The sequence below is a fragment of the Ranitomeya variabilis genome, chromosome 5 (genome assembly GCF_051348905.1).
Source record: "Ranitomeya variabilis isolate aRanVar5 chromosome 5, aRanVar5.hap1, whole genome shotgun sequence".
NCBI lineage: Eukaryota > Metazoa > Chordata > Amphibia > Anura > Dendrobatidae > Ranitomeya > Ranitomeya variabilis.
This window is the reverse complement of record NC_135236.1, coordinates 427,778,024-427,802,113: the sequence shown is the minus strand read 5'-3', so window position 1 is coordinate 427,802,113 and position 24,090 is coordinate 427,778,024. Positions and strand designations below refer to the sequence as shown.

The following is a 24,090-nucleotide window of genomic DNA, read 5'->3' as shown; positions in this document are numbered from 1 at the left end:
AAAGGGTCAGCTAAATCATTGCTTCATTAGGAGGAACTTCCAACAGCTTAAAGTAGCCCAGACCTAAGCTTCCTGGACCTATCTGTGCTTGACAAAGAGAAGGGGCATCTAGCCTAGCTCCAGCCTATCCTTAGCATGTACTGTATGTAATAAAGTAAAAGTAATTTCCTATGAGAACTTTACAAGGATTTAAAAAAATATTTGACTTCTTTAAGTATATTAATACAGAAAAATGAGAGCAAAATCATTACTCAGAATTTATTTCCCAGAATTTAAGCTGAAGGAGTCTGAACCCATCTTAGTCCACAAAACATCCAATTTTCATTTCTTTACTTTTTAAATTCCCAAATATTTATTCATTTTTGTTAAAGCATCACACACAGTATTAAGGTCGCTCCGCAAGTCTTGCACCACATTTTCAATACTTTGGGTGTCTTTCAGGATTTCAATACTCTGCGTGTAGGGATTAAAATACACTGAGAAGGGTCGGTTGATTGACTTTGCAAACTCTCTATAGGATTTAAAGACAGAGAGAAATTAATTAGAATTATATCAGCAGTGATGAAATGTTTTCTAAAGTTTCTTTTCTTCTTGTCTTCTCTTTCCTAATAATTGAATGTACCTCATCTTTTCCTTGGCTTCATCAAAGCTTTCTGACACAAAGTACAAATCCTGAAAGGTAGTGATAAGACATTCTTGCAAGCAAGTTGTCTTTGGATCAAACGTTTTCACAGTAGCTTTGTCAGACAAGGCATGCTGCAAAGAGAAACCAAACACACTTTTTAAAATAGCGCTTAAGGAAATGAAGACAAACAGTTACTTGTTTTAGAATTAGGAGCAGTTCATAAGCAGATGAGTCTATCTTAGCTCATTTTAAAACGTGATGCTGAATATTTAAGATGCTCTTATCATTAATTAACAATTGTGTGTGTGTTGCTTGTGTAGTTGTTACCTTTGGGAATCAAAGTGTTCCCATATTACATAAACCAATCTTACAAGTTTTAAAACATTAGATTAAACACTAGATCATTGCATTATGCATAGAATGATCTCTGTACACTAGACTCACTCTAAGAGATTCTAGGTATCATAAACATAGAAAACTATTGTCTATCTATTTTATGTATGATCATTGACAGTAAATGTTCACTTATTCCAATTATGATTCAGGTTTCAGTTGGTTTTCATACCTTTAGATATTTTATCAGTAGAAAGTTATGTTGTTGTTTGTATGCTGAGCTACTGCTGAGAGCTACTATTTTCATTAAAAAATGAATCTATAAAAATCCACTGAAATTATACCACTCTATTGCTAATGGACCATCTTTCTCTATTGCCTATAATTTTAATAGTATATCTATAGAAAAGAAAGACGATACAAGATCTGCAAGCACAAGTTCTAAATGGTACATATTATGTGAAATTCTTTATTTGGTTTAATTTCAAATATAATTTGATTTAAGCCATACGTTCTAGGTTCCTTGTCTGAAAATCAATGCAAATCACCATTTATAACTATAGGAAACAAAAGGAAACATATCACATTTAAAAATGTTACAACTGAAAAGCATTGCTTGGCTGCATTATATTTTCATGGCTAAGTGACCAAAGGCCTTATAAGAAGTTTATACTATCAGAAGGGCAAAATGCAAGGCACCTAAACACAATGGGCCCAATTCATCAAGACCAGCATTGTTCATGCCGGTTACGATGAGTGGTGTTATGTAGTGTAGTCAATCTCTCCTGATTGATTAATCAGGAGCATCTGGTGAGTGGCGTCTGCCTGCTTCGACTATGCCAGAAATCTGGAGTAGAGAATGCCACAGCTAGTCATGAATTAGACTAGTTGTATCGTCCCATTGTTCTGACAAGCTCTGACCATTTTGTTGGAGCTGGAAGAAACTGTCGTGGAAACAACAAAAGTCTGCCAAAATTCAGCCCAATGTGTGCCGTGTACTCTCAGACTGGCAAGAAGTAAGAGAGCCAAGTAGTGACCTGGCATTTTCAACATGCTGGCAAGCAGAAAGAGAGCCAACCAATGTCCTGATGTTCTCTACATGCTGTCATCTAGTGACATGTAATCCTGCTGACCTGAAATCCCAGAAAGTTCTCTCAGACTAAATAGGCTTACAAAGAAAAGATTGAGGTTGATTTCATACTATCTCACACATCTACATCAAATGACAAGTAAAATTTGGAAATGAAAAGGTTCTTTTCAGCCAAAGCTGAATCAGTAGCTGCACATATTTCAATATCACCAAAAGTCATAAAATAAACTTAAGAGTAAGGGTACACAAAACAGATCTACTGAAAATTACTGTAGCTACTTTAATGACTACCTCAAAGATCTAAGAAATGCTTTAAAGGGAACCAGTCAGCTCATTCATGCTTCCTGGACCACAGGCAGGCATAAAATAGAGACCGCCGCCTACATTCTAAACACTTTTTCTGGAATGATGTGGCATTTCAGAGTTACACATTGCTAACAGCATGGCCAGGTCCCTAATGACTTCTCTACCCCTGAAATTTAATCGCAGGCTGTCGAGAGTAGTTATAGCAACTGGAGGTCAAGGGATGACCTACGAGTTTGCCAGCTGTGGTGGCCTGTTAGATTATGACAGGAGATGGTCTAAAAGGTGTTCTGTCAGTGTAACACTGGCAGGGGTAATGCATTGCAATGCATCTACATTACAATGTATTATGCCAATGATCAGAGTAATAATAGTTAATTAAGTCCATAGAGGAACTAAGTAAAAAAGTGAAAAAAAAGTAATTAAGAATTGTTAAAATACACATATATTTATGTAAAAACAAACATTAAACAAAAGAAGGATACATATTTGGTATCGCTGCCTTGAGAACGACCTGATCCATCTGTCACACTATTTACCCCTTCAGTAAATACTGTTAAGAAAAAAATTTGTGAAAAAAATATCCTTTTATTTCATACTTGCTGAAAAAAGTGGAATAAAACACGATCAAAAAAACAAATGTAAAAATTGTATCACTGAAAACGTCATCTTGTACTACAAAAAAACAAGCCATCCATGGAGAAATGAAAAAACTATAGCTCTCAGAATATAGCGAACAATTCTTTTTTTGATAAAAAATTTTATTGCGTAAATGTAGCAAAACATAAAAAAAATCTACGGGTTGCGAGTCTCCAGAAGCATGAGTTTGGCATAGTGTATGAGCAGTGCAACATACTAGACACTATAATGTACGGGCACAGCAAAGGCAGATTTGCAATTTTCCATTGCTGCTTGTTTCTGCAAAACACCCATGCAGTCAAGATTGTCTCTCAACCGGTAGATAAATTCCCAGAAGGGTGTAATTTCCAAAATGGGGTTACTTGTGGGAGATTCTGCTCTTTTCATACTTAGGAGCTCTGCATGTGGAGTCTGCAAACTATTCCACAAAAATTTGTTCTCCAAGAGTTAAAAAGCGCTATTTCCCCTCCAAATCTCTCCATGTGGCTAAGCAACACTGTATAGCTTAAACAAACAACATTTTAGTAGTAAAGATATAATTATTCATTCTTCACTACCAAATGGTACACATTCTGTGACATACCTGTTGTGTCAATATGCTGACTGCACACCTCAATGAATTCTTTGAGGGGTGTAGTGGGGTTAGTTAGGGAGGAGTCTGCTATTCTGGTACATTAGAGGCTCTGCTAATGTGATATGGCATCTGTTAGGTGCTGAGATTCTTCAGCTGCACAGGATGGATCCCAAGGCTTGTTTGCCTCTGTGGTCTCCCATTCAAGCCCAGCCACTGGGATTGTTGCTTAGCACAGATGTTGGTCCCAGCGTCTTGCACTGCTTCGTAGTGTCCATGTGGTTACTGCTGGCTCTCCAGCTAAGTCTTTGGTAACCAGTGGTATACAGAGGCAGCCCTACCCTCTGGAGTCTAAGTCCAGAAATCATCTTACTGAGCATGTCCGTGATGCGGCACCTTCTCATTGGTGCTCAGATGCTGACTGCTCTGGAGATGTGGCAGCTTAGGATTGACCCATGGACGACAGCCCGTCCCACTGGGTGTGAGTGTTTGGGGTGGAGCCTAGCACATAAAAAGCTTTCAGCAGCACACGTGGGCGTGCTAGCATCATTTGTGTTTTGGTGTGTGTAGGTGGATATGCTACCACTCTGCTCGTGAGTGTGAGTTGCTCTTGTACCAGTATCTGTGTGTCTAGGCAGGTAGCGTAGGGAGGGAAAACCCACTTGGCTTAGCAGCTGTGTCTACCGTGTGTGCAGTTAGCACAAGCTGAGTTACAGAGCAAGTCCAACCTTAGCCTAGTCTTCCCTGGAAGAGCGATAGGGAATCACACCTAGCGTCATATTTGCTTCTTATCCTGTGACATTTAACAGAGTGTTGTACTTCGCTTACTGTTTGCATATCCACTCTGTCTGTATGCTTTTGTGTGTGTTCAGCATGGGTCAGTTGCGGGACAAGCTCAAACCACGTGCTTTTCCCTGCGGGTTTTACAGGGTATCACACACCTCATTTTTCAGTGCCTCTCAGTGGTTAGCTGAGCTTGGTACTTATATTTTCTGACCTTGTTACTCTGCGTCCAGTTCGCTCTGTGTGGTTTTAATGCACTGTATTTGTTTTTTATCAGTCATTGTACTCTAGCAGCAGTTTACCATCTCTGCATGGTGGACCCCGGGTTGCGATTGCGCTTCATGATTTATTTTATTTAGCGCAATCCAACAATCCTAACAGCATCTTCAAAACATTCCAGAAAAATCTGCATTCTAACATGGCGCTCCTTCCCATCTGAGCTTTGCACTGTGCCTCAGAAATAGTATTTGACCACACATAATGCATTGGAGTACTAAGAAGAAATTGAGTAACAAAATTGTGCCATTCATTTTCTACTAATATCCCTTTTGAAAATTAAAAACTTGGAACCAAAGCTAAGTTTTAATGGAAAAATTGTAACTTCTTTTACTCAGCCCAATGTTATACAGTTCTGTGAATCACCTGATGGTTAAAAATGCTTACTACACCCCTAGATGAATTCCTCAAGAGGTGTAGCTTGCAAAATGGGGTCACATGTGGGGTTTCTTCTGTTTTGACATGTCAGGGGCTCTTAAATTTTCTGCTCCAAAGTTCAAACAGTGCTCTTTCCCTTTCGAGCCCTGCCAGGTGCCCAAATAGTAGTTTTCCCCCACATACTGGGCATTGTCATTCTCATAAGAAATTGCACAACAAATTGTGTGGTCTAATTATTACTGCTTCCCTTGTGAAAATAAAAAAAAATTGGCTAAAACAGGGCCTCTGCAAAAGCGACATGGCATCCACTATCTATTTAAGCCAATTTTGTGTTTCAAAAGTGAAATAGCCCTCCTTCTCTTCCAATCCCTGCTGTGTGCCCAAACAGTAGTTTTCTACCACACATGGGGTATAGGTGTACTTGGTCCATTTTATCCTGTTACCCTTGTGAAAATGAAAACATTTATGCTAAAGCAACAATTGTGGGAAAAATTTACATTTTTATTTGTTCCTTCCACATTGCTTTAATTCCTGTGAAGCACCTAAAAGGTTAATAAACTTTTTGAATGTGGTTTTGAGCACTTTGAGGCTTGCAGTTTTCAAAATGATGTTACTTTTTAGTTTTCTGTCACATAGGCCCCTCAAAGTGACTTCAAATGTGATGTGGTCCCTGAAAAAAGGTTTTATAAATTTTATTTGAAAAATGGAAAATTGATGATAAAATGTTATTCTTTATAAATTCCTAGCAAAAATAATATATTTCAAAAATGATACTGATGTAAAGTAGACATTTGGTAAATGCTATTAATTATTTTGTATAGTATAACTATCTAGTTTAAGGGCATACAAATTCAAAGTTTGTAAATTGCAAAATGTTCCAAAAAATCTTTCAAAATTTTTGATATTTTCATAAAAAAGCAAATCATAGTGACCTAAATTTACTACCAACATGAAGTACAATGTGTCATGAAAAAAACAATCTCAGAATCACTGGGATATGATGAAGCATTGCAGAGTAACTACCATATAAAGTATCATTTCTCCTTGCAGAGAGTGGCATGTTAAGCATGTCGAGGTGAGGAGACTTAAAACTGCTATGCTCCTCTGGGAAATATGCAAATTGTCTCATCAGAGAGGAAGAGGATTAGAACTCTAGTGCCACCTATTGGAAGTAGCGATCCTAACAGTCAATGTCGACCCTTTAACGAGCCTTGTCACATGACTTAGGATAAAAGCCAGCCAGAATCATTACCACATAAAGTAACACTAGTCAGAATTGAAAAGAAAAATTTAACCTGGTCAAAAAGGTGAGAACAGACTTGGGAGTGAAGGAGTTAAGGGGGACCTGTAATCAGGATTTGGGATTTTAAAATAATTGTGGCTATAATGGCAATTTAACTCAGATTAAATTGATACATTTTTATAAGAAATCCATGTTGTCGGTCTTCAGTAATCACTCATTGAAGATATGTATCGCAATAAGATCGAAGTGAATCGAGGCTGGATGCTGCACTTTGGTAATTTCCTTCCAGCTTGGGTGTTCGCCAGTCCCTATGCTTGCCTTCAGTATTTGACTGACAAGTCACTGCTTTTTCAGTGACCAGCTTCCTCTGGACAAAATTTCAAGGTGTCATCATTGTCGCAGGTTATGTATGCACAAACTGATATCTGTGCTCAGTTACGTATTGTAGAGGTTACTGCATATGCGCCTCACCCGGCAAAGATAGTGCATATGTGAGATTTTGGCCAGAGGAGAATGATCAATGAAAAACCAGTGACCTGTTAGTCAGACATGGGGGCAGGCACAGGAGTTAGCAAAGACCCAAAATGGCAGGAGAAGATTAAGTGCAGTATCTAGCAAATTGAAAAAAAAATCACAGAGAAAAAAGCAGAGATGATTACCTGCTGAAGCCTCCAAACAAATGCACTATCAGGGTGCAGCGGACCCGATAAATGATGGCAAAAACACAGGTGCAAAAAATACCGATGAAACAACCACTTTCAATCCAGTGTTGGCTGTTTGGCATAAGTGCACAAAAAGATAAGCGATAATAGTCTGTATGTGGCATTGTTCACAAAAGCAATGCAGAGCATCTGGTCTACAGCCTATTACTAACCACACACACACGCGGGCTGCCCAGTGCGACAAAATGCATACTGTGTGAATAGAGGCCTACAGTTTACAGAGCCATCTTGGTCCGACTGTACCCTGCTAGATAAAGTGCAAAAATAAACCACATATCAATGTATGTAAGGTATTAGTTTATATTGGGGCCTCAATACGTAAGCTGGCAACCCGCGTCAAGGGTCCTTACATTTTGCCAGTCCTAACGCTAAACATTGAGTAAAAGCTCACAGACACAAAAAGAGGACTTAAAAATCCTCCAAAAAATTGAAAAAAAATCACAGAGAAAAAAGCAGAGAAAAAAGTGCAGTATCCAGCCCTAATGCACTTCACCTTATTTCCATATAACTTCAATGAATGACTACTAAAGATTGAGAACATGAATTTCTTCAAAAAAGTATCATATTAACCCCTTCATGACCCAGCCTATTTTGGCCTTAATGACCTTGCCGTTTTTTGCAATTCTGACCAGTGTCCCTTTATGAGGTAATAACTCAGGAACGCTTCAATGGATCCTAGCGATTCTGAGATTGTTTTTTCATGACATATTGGGCTTCATGGTAGTGGTAAATTTAGGTCAATAATTTCTGAGTTTATTTGTGAAAAAAATGGAAATTTGGCGAAAATTTTGAAAATTTCGCAATTTTCACATTTTGAATTTTTATTCTGTTAAACCAGAGAGTTATGTGACACAAAATAGTTAATAAATAACATTTCCCACATGTCTACTTTACATCAGCACAATTTTGGAAACAAACTTTTTTTTGCTAGGAAGTTATAAGGGTTAAAATTTGACCAGTGATTTCTCATTTTTACAACAAAATTTACAAAACCATTTTTTTTAGGGACCAGCTCACATTTGAAGTCAGTTTGAGGGTTCTATATGGCTGAAAATACCCAAAAGTGACACCATTCTAAAAACTACACCCCTCAAGGTGCTCAAAACCACATTCAAGAAGTTTATTAACCCTTCAGGTGTTTCACAGCAGCAGAAGCAACATGGAAGTAAAAAATGAACATTTAACTTTTTAGTCACAAAAATGATCTTTTAGCAACATTTTTTTTATTTTCCCAAGGGTAAAAGGAGAAACTGGACCACGAACGTTGTTGTCCAATTTGTCCTGAGTACGCTGATACCTCATATGTGGGGGTAAACCACTGTTTGGGCGCCCGGCAGGGCTCGGAAGGGAAGGAGCGCCATTTGACTTTTTGAATGAAAAATTGGCTCCAATCTTTAGCGGACACCATGTCGCGTTTGGAGAGCCCCCGTGTGCCTAAACATTGGAGCTCCCCCACAAGTGACCCCATTTTGGAAACTAGACCCCCCAAGGAACTTATCTAGAAGCATAGTGAGCACTTTAAACCCCCAGGTGCTTCACAAATTGATCCGTAAAAATGAAAAAGTACTTTTTTTTCACAAAAAAATTATTTTAGCCTCAATTTTTTCATTTTCACATGGGCAACAGGATAAAATGGATCCTAAGATTTGTTGGACAATTTCTCCTGAGTACACCGATACCTCACATGTGGGGGTAAACCACTGTTTGGGCACATGGTAAGGCTCGGAAGGGAAGGAGCGCCATTTGACTTTTTGAATGAAAAATTATCTCCATCGCTAGCGGACACCATGTCATGATTGGAGAGCCCCTGTGTGCCTAAACATTGGAGCTCCCCCACAAGTGACCCCATTTTGGAAACTAGACCCCCCAAGGAACTTATCTTGATGCATAGTGAGCACTTATACCCCCCAGGTGCTTCACAGAAGTTTATAACGCAGAGCCGTGAAAATAAAACATAATTTTTCTTTCCTCAAAAATTATTTTTAGCCCAGAATTTTTTATTTTCCCAAGGGTGATAGGAGAAATTGGACCCCAAATCTTATTGTCCAGTTTGTCCTGAGTATGATGATACCCCATATGTGGGGGTAAACCACTGTTTGGGCGCACGGCAGGGCTCAGAAGGGAAGGCATGCCATTTGGCTTTTTGAATGGAAAATTAGCTCCAATCATTAGCGGACACCATGTCGCGTTTGAAGACCCCCTGTGTGCCTAAACATTGGAGCTCCCGCAAAAGTGACCCCATTTTGGAAACTAGACCTCCCAAGGAACTAATCTAGATGTGTGGTGGGCACTTTGAACCCCCAAGTGCTTCACAGAAGTTTATAACGCAGAGCCATGAAAATAAAAAATAATTTTTCTTTTCTCAAAAATGATTTTTTAGCCCACAATTTTTTATTTTCCCAAGGGTAACAGGAGAAATTGGACCCCAAAAGTTGTTGTCCAGTTTCTCATGAGTACGCTGATACCCCATATGTGGGGGTAAACCACTGTTTGGGCACATGCCGGGGTTCGGAAGGGAAGTAGTGATGTTTTGAAATGCAGACTTTGATGGAATGCTCTGCGGGCGTCAGGTTGCATTTGCAGAGCCCCTGATGTGCCTAAACAGTAGGAACTCCCCACAACTGACTCCATTTTGGAAACTAGACACCCAAGGGAACTTATCTAGATGTGTGATGAGCACTTTGAACCCCCAAGTGCTTCACAGAAGTTTATAACGCAGAGCCGTGAAAATAATAAATGTGTTTCCTTTCCTTAAAAATATTTTTTTAGCCCAGAATTTTTTATTTTTGCAAGGGTAACAGGAGAAATTTGACCCCAAAAGTTGTTGACCAGTTTCTCCTGAGTATGCTGATACCCCATATGTGGGGGTAAACCACTGTTTGGGCACATGCCGGGGCTCGGAAGGGAAGTAGTGACGTTTTGGAATGCAGACTTTGATGGAATGGTCTGCGGGCATCATGTTACGTTTGCAGAGCCCCTGATATGCCTAAGCAGTAGAAACCCCCCACAAGTGACCCCATTTTGGAAACTAGACCCCCCAAGGAACTTATCTAGATGTGTGGTGAGCACATTCAACCCCCAAGTGCTTCACAGAAGTTTACAACGCAGAGCCGTGAAAATAAAAAATCATTTTTCTTTCCTCAAAAAAGATGTTTTAGCAAGCAATTTTTTATTTTCACAAGGGTAACAGGAGAAATTGGGCCCCAATATTTGTTGCCCAGTTTGTTGTGAGTATGCTGGTACCCCATATGTGGGGGTAAACCACTGTTTGGGCGCACGTCAGGGCTCGGAAGGGAAGTAGTGACATTTGAAATGCAGACTTTGATGGAATGGTCTGCGGGCATCAAGTTGCATTTGCAGAACCCCTGATGTGCCTAAACAGTAGAAACACCCCACAAGTGACTCCATTTTGGAAACTAGACCCCACAAGGAACTTATCTAGATGTGTGGTGAGCACTTTCAACCCCCAAGTGCTTCACAGAAGTTTATAATGCAGAGCCGTGAAAATAAAAAATAATTGTTCTTTCCTCAAAAAATTATGTTTCAGCAAGTAATTTTTTATTTTTGCAAGGGTAACAGGAGAAATTGGACCCCAACAGTTGTTGCCCAGTTTGTCCTGAGTACGCTGGTACTGGTACCCCATATGTGGGGGTAAACCACTGTTTGGGTGCACGTCGGGGCTTGGAATGGAGGGAGCACCATTTGACTTTTTGAACACAAGATTGGCTGGAATCAATGGTGGCGCCATGTTGCGTTTGGAGACCCCTGATGTGCCTAAACAGTGGAAACCCCTCAATTCTAACTTCAACACTAACCCCAACACACCCCTAATCCTAATCCCAACTGTAGCCATAACCCTAATCACAACCCTAACACCAACACACCCCTAACCACAACCATAACCCCAACACACCCGTAACCCTAATTCCAACCCTAACCCTAATCCTAACCCTAATCCCAACCCTAACCCTAATCCCAACCCTAACCACAACTGTAACCCCAACACACCCCTAACCCTATCCGTAACCCTAACCACAAGCCTAATCTTAACACTATTTCCAACCCTAGCCCTAATTCCAACCCTAACTCTAATTCCAACCCTAACCCTAAGGCTATGTGCCCACGTTGCGGATTCGTGTGAGATTTTTCCGCACGATTTTTGAAAAATCTGCAGGTAAAAGGCACTGCGTTTTACCTGCAGATTTACAGCGGATTTCCAGTGTTTTTTTGTGCGGATTTCACCTGCGGATTCCTATTGAGGAACAGGTGTAAAACGCTGCGGAATCCGCACAAAGAATTGACATGCTGCGGAAAATACAATGCAGCGTTTCTGCACGGATTTTTCCGCACCATGGGCACAGCGGATTTGGTTTTCCATAGGTGTACATGGTACTGTAAACCTGATGGAAAACTGCTACGAATTCGCAGCGGCCAATCCGCTGCGGATCCGTGGCCAATCAGCCAAATCCGCACTGTGTGCACATGCCATAACCCTAACCCTAACCCTACCCCTAACCCTACCCCTAACCCTACCCCTAACCCTAACCCTACCCCTAGTTCTAACCCTAGTTCTAACCCTAACCCTAGTGGAAAAAAATATATATATATTTTCTTTATTTTATTATTGTCCCTATCTATGGGGGTGATAAAGGGGGGGTTATTTATTATTTTTTTTATTTTGATCGCTGTGATAGAACCTATCACAGCGATCAAAATGTACTTGCAACGAATCTGCCGGCCGGCAGATTCGGCGAACGCACTGCGCATGCGCCCGCCATTTTGGAAGATGGCGGCGCCCATGGAGAAGACGGATGCACACCCGGAGCCTCGGTAAGTATAGGGGGGGGGGATCGGGGCACGGGGGGGCGTCGGAGCATGGGGGGTGGCATAGGTGCACGAGGGGAGCGGACAGGAGGACGTGGGAGCGGAGCACAAGACGGAGGGGAGCGGAGCACAGATCGGTGGCTTGGGGGGGCGATCGGTGGGGTGGGGTGGGGGGGTCACATAAGTGTTTCCAGCCATGGCCGATGATATTGCAGCATCGGCCATGGCTGGATTGTAATATTTCACCAGTTTTTTAGGTGAAATATTACAAATCGCACTAATTGGCTGTTTCACTTTCAACAGCCAATCAGAGCGATCATAGCCACGGGGGGGGTGAAGCCACCCCCCCTGGGCTGAAGTACCACTCCCCCTGTCCCTGCAGATCGGGGGGAAATTGGAGTTAACCCTTTCACCCGCTCTGCAGGGACATGATCATTCCATGACGCCACATAGGCGTCATGGGTCAGATTGGCACCGACTTTCATGACGCCTACGTGGCGTCAAAGGTCGGGAAGGGGTTAATCAGCATCAAAGCCCCATTATAGCCAGTTAATATTTTTAGAACTTCTGTGCTGGCAGGACCTGTGGACTCAGGTCATGTTACCACCCTGAAGACATCATCACAGATCTTTCTACATTTCTATATTGCTGCTTGCTTATGACTGGTCAGTGCCATAAAGAAGGCAGAAGTACATGCCCCTAATGAAAAATATCCAAAAACACCAACTTGGACTTGGACTAAAGTTAACTCATTAGGTGCCAAGTATTTGATGCAAATAAATCTCCACAACGTAGATGCAAAATTAAAAAAAAAAAAAATGTATCCTGCTTTGCAGCAATAATTACATTGTGTCAGGTTCAACATAAATTATTTGGTGAAAGGTCTTCTTTAAGTTGCATTAAAACATAATTATCCAATATAAAATCACATAGTGTGTCCTTAGTACATTTCCAAAAATTAATTCAATATAGGATATTGTCATTTAGGGGTTTTTTTTAGCTTTAACATCATTAGACATTATTACATAACAGAATTTTCAACATTTAAAGGTGATTTAGTAAGTCTTTCAAAACGCAGTATGAAGCCTCAAACTTAAAGGATATTATTCACATAGATTAGTGTAAAACAATATGTTTAAGCTTGTTTAGATCTTTCTTGTACACTTGTTTGTTTTAATTGCATGGATACAATGTAAGTTTAGTATCTTTCAGAGCGCAGCATAAAAAAAATCATTAAAAGGACACTATAAAAAAAGTTAAGTGAAGTGCTATTTATGTTCTAGTAACGCATTGTAAAATAATCTAAATGCCATTTAATTGCTGCAAAAACGCCGCAATTATCTGTGCTAATGAGCATAGGTGGCATTACCATTACCTTATGTGGCACGACGATGTTCTAAGGCTTTTAAAGTATTACTTGTTTCTGCATTTCCTTTTCTAATATCAAATCCTATAACTACTTTTATTGTGTTTCAAAGCTGATAATGTTCAGTAATGTGTTACCTCTCTGGCTGTAATGGTATTTTCTTTCAGCTCCTTTTTTACTAACTTTATTATTATTCCTAAATAAAATGTAAAAAATTGATGGTACATTTTAAAAATGTAACCCAAGGGAAACCCTTGAATAACACAGTGGAAAAATATTGCCAATATAATATTAATCATGCAATGTGGGTGTTTTTTTTTACTTTACAGAAAATGTTTACTAAATTAATGAAAGTAAGCAGAGATTCCAACAACATTTTTATATTTTGATGCAACCACACAATTAATGACACAATGATCATGAACAATCAATGGTAGTTGTATTGGGTCAAACTAAATTGCTAAGTGACCTTGGATGGAATTTATCACCAAAAATCACTATTTATCAGATGGCAGATTGGAGTCCTCAATGCTCTATGTACGACTGAAAGCTGTTACAAAAGTCAGTGTGGGTTAAATCATATTTACAAATTGACATAGGCAAAAAAAAACCTAACCATAGGCAAAAGTCAGGGTTTCTTTTGCCTATGACAATTTCTCAATGCTCTGTGTGTGCTGTGGAGTTCTTGATATTTATGAGAAGTGGGATCCCTACACCCACCAACCATTGATTACAAGCGTGTTCCTTATACAGTGTGTGGGCAGTAGAATCTATTCCTGACACTCATGACCTCCAAGGATTACACATATTGTGCACAGTACTGAGAGATCTGAAGTGTGATTTCTTAGACATTACTATTATGATACAAATAATTACCAAGCTGTAAGAATTAGGGCTTATGAGATCTTCGCAGTGATATGTTATTAGATGCCAGAATGCGAGTTTATTAACCAGCTACTTACTATGATAATTAACTGAAAAGACCCAGCCTACTGCAGTATTCAGGATAGATTGCGGTGAAAAAAAGAGTTACAATGCTAAAGGTGAGAATTGGATGTGAATTTTTGTGTTGGTTTTATTTCCAAACACCAAACAATGGGAAGTTACAACTGGATAAATTACAAAAAAAGACCAGAATTTTGAATATGGTATATACTCTTGCATTCAGTTTGAATACTACTTTGCTACATAGCATCATTCTGTATACAGAATAGCTGTGATTTAGCAACTGAACATCATTACAGCATTGTGTATATATGCACAGTACATACACAGTATTGCCCTGAATGGTTGAATAAAGTGCCAAGACTAAAAGGGATCTAAAAATATCAAAGAAGCATTTAGAATTGAATGTGATTAGGAAAGCGAGAAAATTGAAATACTCCTACTTTGAATGGTTAAGGGCATACTTTTGTGATCTGAAAATTAGTTAGTAAAGATTGCAGTCATCAGACTTCTTTCATATATAGAGCACCTCTGTAGATACAGGGAAGCGTGTTAAAGTCTGCAAAGATATTGTAGAATTTGCTCTCAGCATCATGAGGCTAGATAATTACTAACGGGAGAATATACTGAATATTAGACAGTAAAAGATTTAAAATTCCAATTTTCCACTTCAATTTTATTAAAGTATATGTCATAGATATGTCTTGGAAACTAAAGTCAATTAAAAGAGATGGAGAAAGAATAAAGATTATGAGCTGAAACAAGGAAATGTGGATGAAAATGGCTTTATGTTATTAAGCATCTTAATGGATCGATATGTTGGCAATTTAGAGAAGTCCAAAAGACCTGTTGATTAGGGAAAGTTCACAGTAAAAGAACAATTTATGGAATAAAGAGAGTAACCGTTAATATGTTAGTATTGGGTTTGCCAACAATAACTAGTTCTGCAAGGGCTAGTTGACTGGGGAAAGATTGCGGTAGAAGATCAATTTATGTATTAGAGAAAAATCGTTAAACCCTTCACCTCGAAACCTGTTTTCACCTTCATGACCAGACCAAATTTTAAATTCTGACCAGTGTCATTTTATGTGATAATAACTCTGGAACACTTCAATGGATCACACCGATTCTGAGATTATTTTCTTGTAACAGATTGTACTTCATAACAGTGGTAAAATGTATTAGATATGACTTGCATTTATTTGTAAATATATCCAAAATTTGGGGAACATTTTAGAAAATTTGCAATTTTCAAAAATTGATTTTTATGCCCTTAAGTCAGAGTGTTATGTCACACAAAATAGTTAATAAATAACATTTCCTACAAGTCTACTTTACATCACCACAATTTTTTAAACATATTGTTTTCTGTTAGGAAGTTATGAGGGTGAAAACTTGACCAGCGATTTCTCAATTTTCCAAACAAATTTATAAAAGCATTTGTTTAGGGACCATATCACATTTGAAGTGACTTTGATGGGCCATCACAGAAAGTTACACTATTATAAAAACTACACACCTCAAGGTGTTCAAAACCACATTCAAGAAGTTTATTCTTCAGGTGCTTCTCATTAATCAGTGGAATGTGGAAGAAAAAAATGAACATTTAACTTTTTTTCATAAAAATTTGACTTTAGATAGACATTTTTTATTTTCGCAAGGGTAACAGGAAAAAATGGAGCCCAAAATTTGATATCCAATTTCTTTTGAGCATACCGATACCCCATATGTGAGGAAATCCACTGTTTGGGCACATGGCAGACCTTGGAAGGAACAAGAGCGCCATTTGATTTTTTTAATGTAAAATTTGCTGGAATAATTAGCGGATGCCATGTCACATTTCGAGAGCCCCTGATGTGCCTAAACAGTGGAAACCGCCTACAAGTGACCCTATTATGGAAACTAGACCTCTCAGGAAACTTATAAAGATGTGAGGTGAGCACCTTGATCCCCCAAGTACTTCAAAGAAGTTTATAACGATGAGAAGTGAAAATAAAAAAATCTAATTTTTCCCACAAAAAATGTTTTGCTGCCCCAAATTTTTTTAATTTCACAACAGTAAAAGGAGAAAATGCACCAAACAATTTGTTGTGCAATTTGTCCTGAGCATGCAAATACACAATATGTCAAGGAAAACTACTGTTTGGGTGCAAGGCGAATTTCGTAAGGGAAGAAGCGCCGTTTGACTTTTTAAATGCAAAATTTGCTGGAATCATTAGCGGATGCATGTCACGTTTGGAGAGTCCCTGATGTTCCTGTTTTAGAAAATAGACCCCTCAAGGAACCTATCTAGAAGTGTGGTTAGCACCTTCAACCCCTAGATGCTTCATAGAAGGTTATAAAGTTAAGCCGTGAAAATAAAAAAGATCACTTTTTCCCCACAAAATGATTTTAGACCCAAATTTTTGAATTTCACAAGGGTAACAAGAGAACATGGACCCTAACATTTGTTGGTCAATTTCTCTTGAGCATACCGATGCCCCATGTGTTGGCGAAAACTACTGTTTGGGAGCATGCCAGGGCTCAGAAAGAATGAAGTGATGTTTTGGAAGTAGATTTTGATGGAATGATCCGTGGGTGTCATGTCGCATTTGGAGACCCCCTGATTTGCCTAAACTGTGGAAATGCCCCACAAGTGACCCCATTCTGGAAATTAGACCTCTCAAAGAACTTATCTAGACGTGTAGTGAGCAACTTGAAGCCCCAAGTGTTTCCAAGAAGATTATAAGGTTGAGCCATGAAAATTAAAAAAAAATCACATTTTCTCCATAAAAATGTTCTTTTAGCAACATTTTTTTATTTTCACAAGGGTAACAGGAGGAAATAGACTAAAAAATTATTGGTCACTTTCTCCTGAGTACACGTATACCTTATATTTGGCTAAAACTTCTTTTGAGGTGCAGTGCAAAGCTCAGAATGGAATAAGCGCCATATTGCAGTTCAGATTTTTGCTGGACTGGTTTGAGGGTGCCATGTCACATTGGTAGAACCCCTGAGGTGCCAGAACAGCAGAACCCCCCATAAATGACTCCATTTTACAAACTACACATCTCAATGAATTCATCTAGGGGTGCAGTGATCATATTACCATGTCAAATTTGAAGAGCCTCTGACATGCCAAAAAAGGAGAAATCTGACAAGTGATCCCATTTTGTAAACTACACCACTCAAGGAGTTTATCTACAGTAGATGAAATAGTGAGTATTTTTAACTCTCAGGTGATTCACAAACATGTATAACATTGGACTGAGTAAATTAAATATTACTATTATTTCCACTGAAATGTTGCTTTGACTTCAAGTTTGCAATTTTCAAAAGGGGTAAATAGAGAACATGAACAGTACAATTTGTGTATGCCAATATCCCATAAGGGGTGGAAAACTATTTTTGAGGCACAGTGCAAAGTTCAGAAGAGAAGGAGCGCCATATTACAGTACAGTGCTGAACTGGTTTGAAGGTGCCATTTCACATTGGCAGAGCCCCTGGGGTTCCAGAGCAGCAGAAACCCTCATAAGTGACCCCATTTTACAAACTACACCTCTCAATGAATTCATCTAGGGGTGCAGTGATCATATTGACACCACAAGTGTGTCACAGAATTTTATACCATTGGGCAGTAAAGAAAAAATAATTACATTTTTACCACCAAAATTTTGTTTTAGCCCCAGATTTTACATTTTCTCAAAGGGAAATGGGTAAAAATGGCACTAAAATATGTATGAAAATTTCTGCTGAATGTAGAAATACCCAATATGTGGCTATACAGTACTGCTTAACTACACAGCGAGTAGTGTTGAGCATTCCGATACCGCAAGTATCGGGTATCGGCCGATACTTGCGGGTATCGGAATTCCGATACCGAGATCCGATACTTTTGTGGTATCGGGAATCGGTATCGGGATTAATATCAATGTGTAAAAGAAAGAATTAAAATAAAAAATAGGGATATACTCACCTCTCCGACGCAGCCTGGACTTTACCGCCGTAACCGGGAGCCGTTGTACCTAAGAATGCGCGCTTGAAGGGCCTTAGATGACGACACGGCGCTCTGATTGGTCTGTAGCGGTCGCGTGACCGCTACGCGACCAATCACAAAGCAGTGACGTCACCTAAGGTCTTTCAAGCGCTTGAAATACCTTAGAAGACGTCACTGCTTTGTGATTGGTCGCGTAGCAGTCACGCGACCGCTACGGACCAATCAGAGTGCCGTGACGTCATCTAAGGCCCTTCAAGCGCGCATTCTTAGGTACAACGGCTCCCGGTTACGGCGGTAAAGTCCAGGCTGCGTCGGAGGGTGAGTATATCCCTATTTTTTATTTTAATTCTTTCTTTTACACATTGATATGGATCCCAGGGCCTGAAGGAGAGTTTCCTCTCCTTCAGACCCTGGGAACCATACAGGATACCGTCTGATACTTGGTGTCCCATTGACTTGTATTGGTATCAGGTATCGGTATCGGATTATATCCGATACTTTGCCGGTATCGGCCGATACTTTCCGATACCGATACTTTCAAGTATCGGACGGTATCGCTCAACGCTAACAGCGAGACTCGGGAGGGACGGAGCACTATTTGCCTCCTGGAGATAAGATTTTGCTAGAATAGTTTGCAGACTTCATATATAGAGTCCCTATGTGCTAGTAGAGCAGAATCTCTCCCTCATGTGACCCCATTTTATAAACTACACCTTTCAATAAATTTATCTATGGGTGCAGTGATTATATTGACACCACAGGTGTGCCACAGAATTTTATACCATTGGCAGTGAAAAAGAATTATTACGTTTTTACCACCAAAATTTTGTTTTAGACTCAGAGTCTACATTTTCACACAGGGTAAAAAAAAGGCACCAAAATATGTCCCACAGTTTCCACTGAAAGTAGAAATACCCAATATGTGGCTGTACAGTACTGCTTCATCATGCGGCGAGACTCAGGAGGGACGCAGCACAGATTTTGCTAGAATAGTTTGTGGACTTCATATACAGAGCCCCTATGTGCTAGAAGAGCAGAATCTCCCCTTAAAGGGAACCTGTCACCCCCAAAATTGAAGAAGAGCTAAGCCCACCAGCATCAGGGGCTTATCTACAGCATTCTGTAATGCTGTAGATAAGCCCCCGATGTATCCTGAAAGATGAGAAAAAGAGGTTAGATTATACTCACCTGGGGGGTGGTCTGATCTTATGGGCATCGAAGTCCGTTCCGGGGCCTCCCATCTTCATTGGATGAGGTCCTCTTCTTGTCTTCTTCACGCTGTGGCTCCAGCGCAGGCGTACTTTGTCTGCCCTGTTGAGGGCAGAGCAAAGTACTGCAGTGCGCAGGCACCGGGCCTCTCTGACCTTTCCCGGTGCCTGCGCACTGCAGTACTTTGCTCTGCCGTCAACAGGGCAGACAAAGTACATCTGCGCCAGAGCCGCAACATGAAGGCAAGAAGAGGACGTCATCGTAAGAAGATGGGAGGCCCCGTACCGGACCGCGACGCCCATCGGACCGGACCACAGCAGGACCGCCACTGGGTGAGTATAATCTAACCTCTTTTTCTCATCTTTCAGGATACATCGGGTGCTTATCTACAGCATTACAGAATGTTGTAGATAAGCCCCTGATGCTGGTTGGCTTAGCTCATCTTCCATTTTGGAGGTGACAGGTTCCCATTTTGGAAATTGTACCCCTTTGGGAGTTTATCTACAGGTGTAGTGACCATTTTGACTCCTTGGGTGTTTTCCAGAAAAAAGCAGTAGTGGATGTTACTGAGTGCAAATTTGCCAGTATAGTGTAGAGTACATTGCAGTCCCCAGTACATTGTAGTGCCAATAAGATGTGGTACCCAGCTCATACTTCTAGAGACACGCACTCATAAATTAGGAAGGCTCTCATCTCTACAGAAATGGCAAACATGTAGATGCTAAATGTGGTTTAGATACACTGTGGGGCTCAGAATGGAGGGGGTATTTGGATTTGGGAATGCATAATTCGATTATTTTTTTTTCGGGTGCAAGGAGCTATAGTGCTTTACAGAGCCTTTGTACTAACAGTAACATGGAAGCCCCTATATTTCCACTGAAAGATGGCGGACCCGAGTGGAGACTTGCTTTCTTTGCGGATGGAGTTGAAGCTTTTGTTGGGAAAATTATACATAACATTTGGGATCACATTTAACCAGCGCTCTATGCTGAGAACTTGCATCGGGCTTACATCTAAATCTCTGAGTGTCATGATTCAGACTAAACCCCAGAGTGAGGCACTCACTATAATGAGGCAGCAAGTTACTCTGAACTACGTCTGTCCTCTGTTCAGCGGTGTCCTTCTTTTCGGAAGTGCACAAACTGTGGTGGACCGTGCTTTTCTGCATGCCTAAAAAAAGGACCACGTCGGATCACAGGTAATACGGTGTCCACAGTGCCTCCATCTGCCTCATTATAGGGAATCTTCTGCTGGGATTCCATCTGAATGACGTATGTCAGAGTTTTACTTGGGAACCCCGGTGTATGCATTCTTCTGGTCAGTACCAGATACCAGATTTATATAGTTTTTTAATATTTGACTACTGTCACACACTAAAAAACCCTTTTTATTGTGCATCCCAATATTTTGAGAGCTATAATTTTTTCCATATTTCGTCGGACAGAGTCATGTAAGGGCTTATTTTTTGCAGGATGAGTTTAGATCTTTTTAATCACTTTCTATTCTGATTTTTGGGAGGCAGAAAACAGCAAATCAGGAATAGTTTTTTTGGGGGTGTTAATGCCATTCCATGTGAAGTAGAATTAATATGGCAGCTTTATTGTTCAGGTCAGTACCATTACAGCTATAGCAAATTTATATAGTTTTTTATGTTTTGGTGCTTTTACGCAATAAAAACTATTTTATAGAAAAAATAATAATTTTTGCTTTGCTTTATTCTAACAGCTATAATTTTTTTGTTTTTCTGCTGATGGAGCTGTATAATGGCTTGTTTTTTTTTTTTTTGCAGGACAAGATCACGTTTTCAGAGTTATGATTTTTATTTACATTCGTCTTTTTGGTTTAGATCAGCATCTCTGATGCAGGGAGGAGGCATATCAGCTCCTGCTCTGAGCATGAGCTGACAGGCCACGGTCCCTGGGTGACCCCGCGGCTATCTTTCGGCCAGGGGTCACCATGGAGGCCACCATCACAGCGCGATCACAATCTCGTTGTACTGATGGGAGCACAGAGGGAACTCCCTTCCTCTGCGATGCCCCATGATGTTGCTGTCACTATTGAAAGTGGCATCAGAGGGTAAGACGCTCACAACCATTGCTAGCACTGATCGTGGGCTTTGCTGCAGGGTGTCAGCTCTCAAACAGAGATGACAGCGGCATTTTATCAGGGCGGCGCTCAGCGTAAGCCCGGGCGATCATCATGCCTTATACTTACAGCAATTTACATGAACATATCTCCCACAGAAAAGGCACACATCAGGGGTTAATAGACTAGTGTTGAGTTTCCCAACATTTATTTATTTATTTTACTCATTTATATAGCGCCATTAATTCCACAGCGCTATATAAATGAGCACACAATCTAATTTCCCTATCAGTAAGTCTTTGGAATGTGATAGGAAACTAGAGTACCTGGAGGAAACCCACACAAACACCGGGAGAACATACAAACTCCTTGCAGATTTTGTCCTTGGTGGGATTTGAACCCAGGACTCCAGCGCTGCAAGGCTGCAGTGCTAACCACTGAGCCAAACATCAACTAGATCTCTAGCTGTTGCCTTTAGTGTGCACTGTTTAGAGCTAATAAGCTAAATTTTTGTCTGAACCTATGATGTGTAATCTGAAAAGTTGTTACAGGTTCCAGATTTAGCTGAATTTGGCCATTCTACACATCTTGACCCTATATCCCATTATAACTCTTTCATGAATTTCCTAATTTTACTTGGGTTTTTGTGGTTTGACTGTCACACAGGTGAATAGGAAAATTCCCTGGTAGGTCTCTGTGCAAGAGTGCTCACACCCCACACTAGCAGTGTTTTGTACAGCACACTTAATGTAACATATATAAATAGAGGCAGCATCTCATCATTCATTTCACAAAGTATGCAGTTTATTATTGTATAGAAGCATAGGCAAATTTTTGAATAAGGCTAAGGTAATATTACGTGTTGCTGAACCGTGGACCCCAGAATCAATGTCACCGGTGGGCCCTTGGTACCCCAGCCCAGCACTAGGTCTTTGTGTCTGTCTTTGTAACTTGCAGAATCCGTCTTAACCCTGACTTGTTTGTTTCAATACAGTAGTAATCTGCACAGCACAACCACTTTGCAGATGGAAGCCTATAATCTGCTGGATTTCCACACTTTTGCATATAAACATTACATTCTATAATAAATCAGTGCATATTTGTTTGCTCTTTAAAGCTGAAAAATAAGCTTTTCTGTCCATGATATTTATTCTGACTGATGGAACAAGCCATTATTGTTCCTAACTTAGCCATTGTATTTATGAAATGTCAAAAATAGAAGAACATTTCTATAAGGATGGAAACTTTATTTCAAATATTGTAAACTCTTAACATTTGGCACTGGTGCATGTCTGAGATGTGCCAAAATGTAGAATAGATGACTTATATTTCTGAAACCGTATACAACTCGTTGTAAAACATCAATCATATATAATGTATGCAACTGTCTCCTGTCAGTTGATCGCCTATGCAGATTCTTCCATCTCCATTTGTATTGTATATGGAATAGAAAAACAACCCTCACTGCAGGATACCACATTAAAGGATAAAAGCAGAAAGTGCACAAGTGCTGCACATGCATGCAAATCACTCTGAATGTTAATACAATAAAGGAAAAAGTAACCACAATCAGATAAAATCTATTTTTTTAATCAAAATCTTCCTAGACTTGGATGGTTTCTGCAGATGCCAAATATCTTTAAGGCTTTGGGAATTGTTGTTAAAATGATTCTTTAATCCAGAATTATATAGTACCTGTAGTTGAACCTCTGTCACTAAAAAGTGATATGTGCCATATTGTTCCTTTGATAATGGGTCATGTTGCCTTGTAAAATGGTGATTATGTTTTATGAACTATATATCTCCAATATTACTGGCTACCGGAAAGGTGCTGTCTACTTTATAATGATGGAGTACCACAATGTAAAATTTATGATTTTATTTCCTGGGGTAATGCACCAGGTTTGCTATTTTTTACTTCTTTACTTTAGACTGATTTCAGATTGCAATGGCACAAGGATTTTCAACCAGTACTTCACTTCTGACTATGCCCCCAAGTCATTAACTACGACATGGTATATTTATTGTTCGCCTTTGGAAAAAGTCCTAGAGCCTTGTCCCTCAAAGTATCTATATATCCCTAATATTTTTATATTTGAAAGTGTTTTGGGCTTTTTTAGATTTTTTTTTATTTTGTTATTTCTCTGTTCATTTCATTTCTTTTGGTTTATTTCAGTGAGCCCGAAAAAAAACATTTATTTCAATAAATATGATTCTGCTTTTCTTATACCATATTTCTTCTTAAGAATTTAAATGTATCAAAGCGGTAGAAAGTTTATGTTGATGTATGTGTTTCTCTAAGTTTTTGCTATAATAAAGTAATAATACACTGACCTACTAAGTATTCATTTGCTAATCAAACGTATTGAATAATCATGTGGTGGTAACTTGAAGTTCATGAGCCCCAGAGCAAAATCTCCAAAAAGTCCCCCATATATCTCAGTTCTTTGACCTCTTTTTGATGGAGCGATTTTACGCCTTTTCATTTTTGTTTTTCCCTGCCCTTCTTACAAGAGCCATACTTTTTTATTGTTCTATCCACATAGCTGTATGAGGACTTGTTTTTTGCAGGACAAGTTGTACTTTTGAATAAAAACATTTATTTTATCATTTAATGCACTGGAATTTTTCAATGTTTTGATTACCTCCCATTGCATTTAATTGCAATGTTGCGGAGGCCAAAAAATCTTAATCCCGGCGTTTTATTTCTAATTGTACTGTT

The 24,090-nt window shown here is 39.6% G+C and overlaps 1 protein-coding gene across 1 annotated transcript in view; it reads right to left on the bottom strand.

Moving 5' to 3' along the window:
• Positions 1-211: 211 nt before the first annotated feature.
• Positions 212-24,090, bottom strand: part of TPH2 (tryptophan hydroxylase 2) — a 530,115-nt gene continuing 506,236 nt past the window's right edge. Inside the window, exons 10-11 of the mRNA XM_077265292.1 lie at positions 623-756; positions 212-511 (exon numbers count right to left, since the gene is read on the bottom strand). Coding sequence (XP_077121407.1) covers positions 337-511; positions 623-756 — 309 coding nt within the window. The 3' untranslated portion in view covers positions 212-336. The remainder of the gene's footprint in view (positions 512-622; positions 757-24,090) is intronic.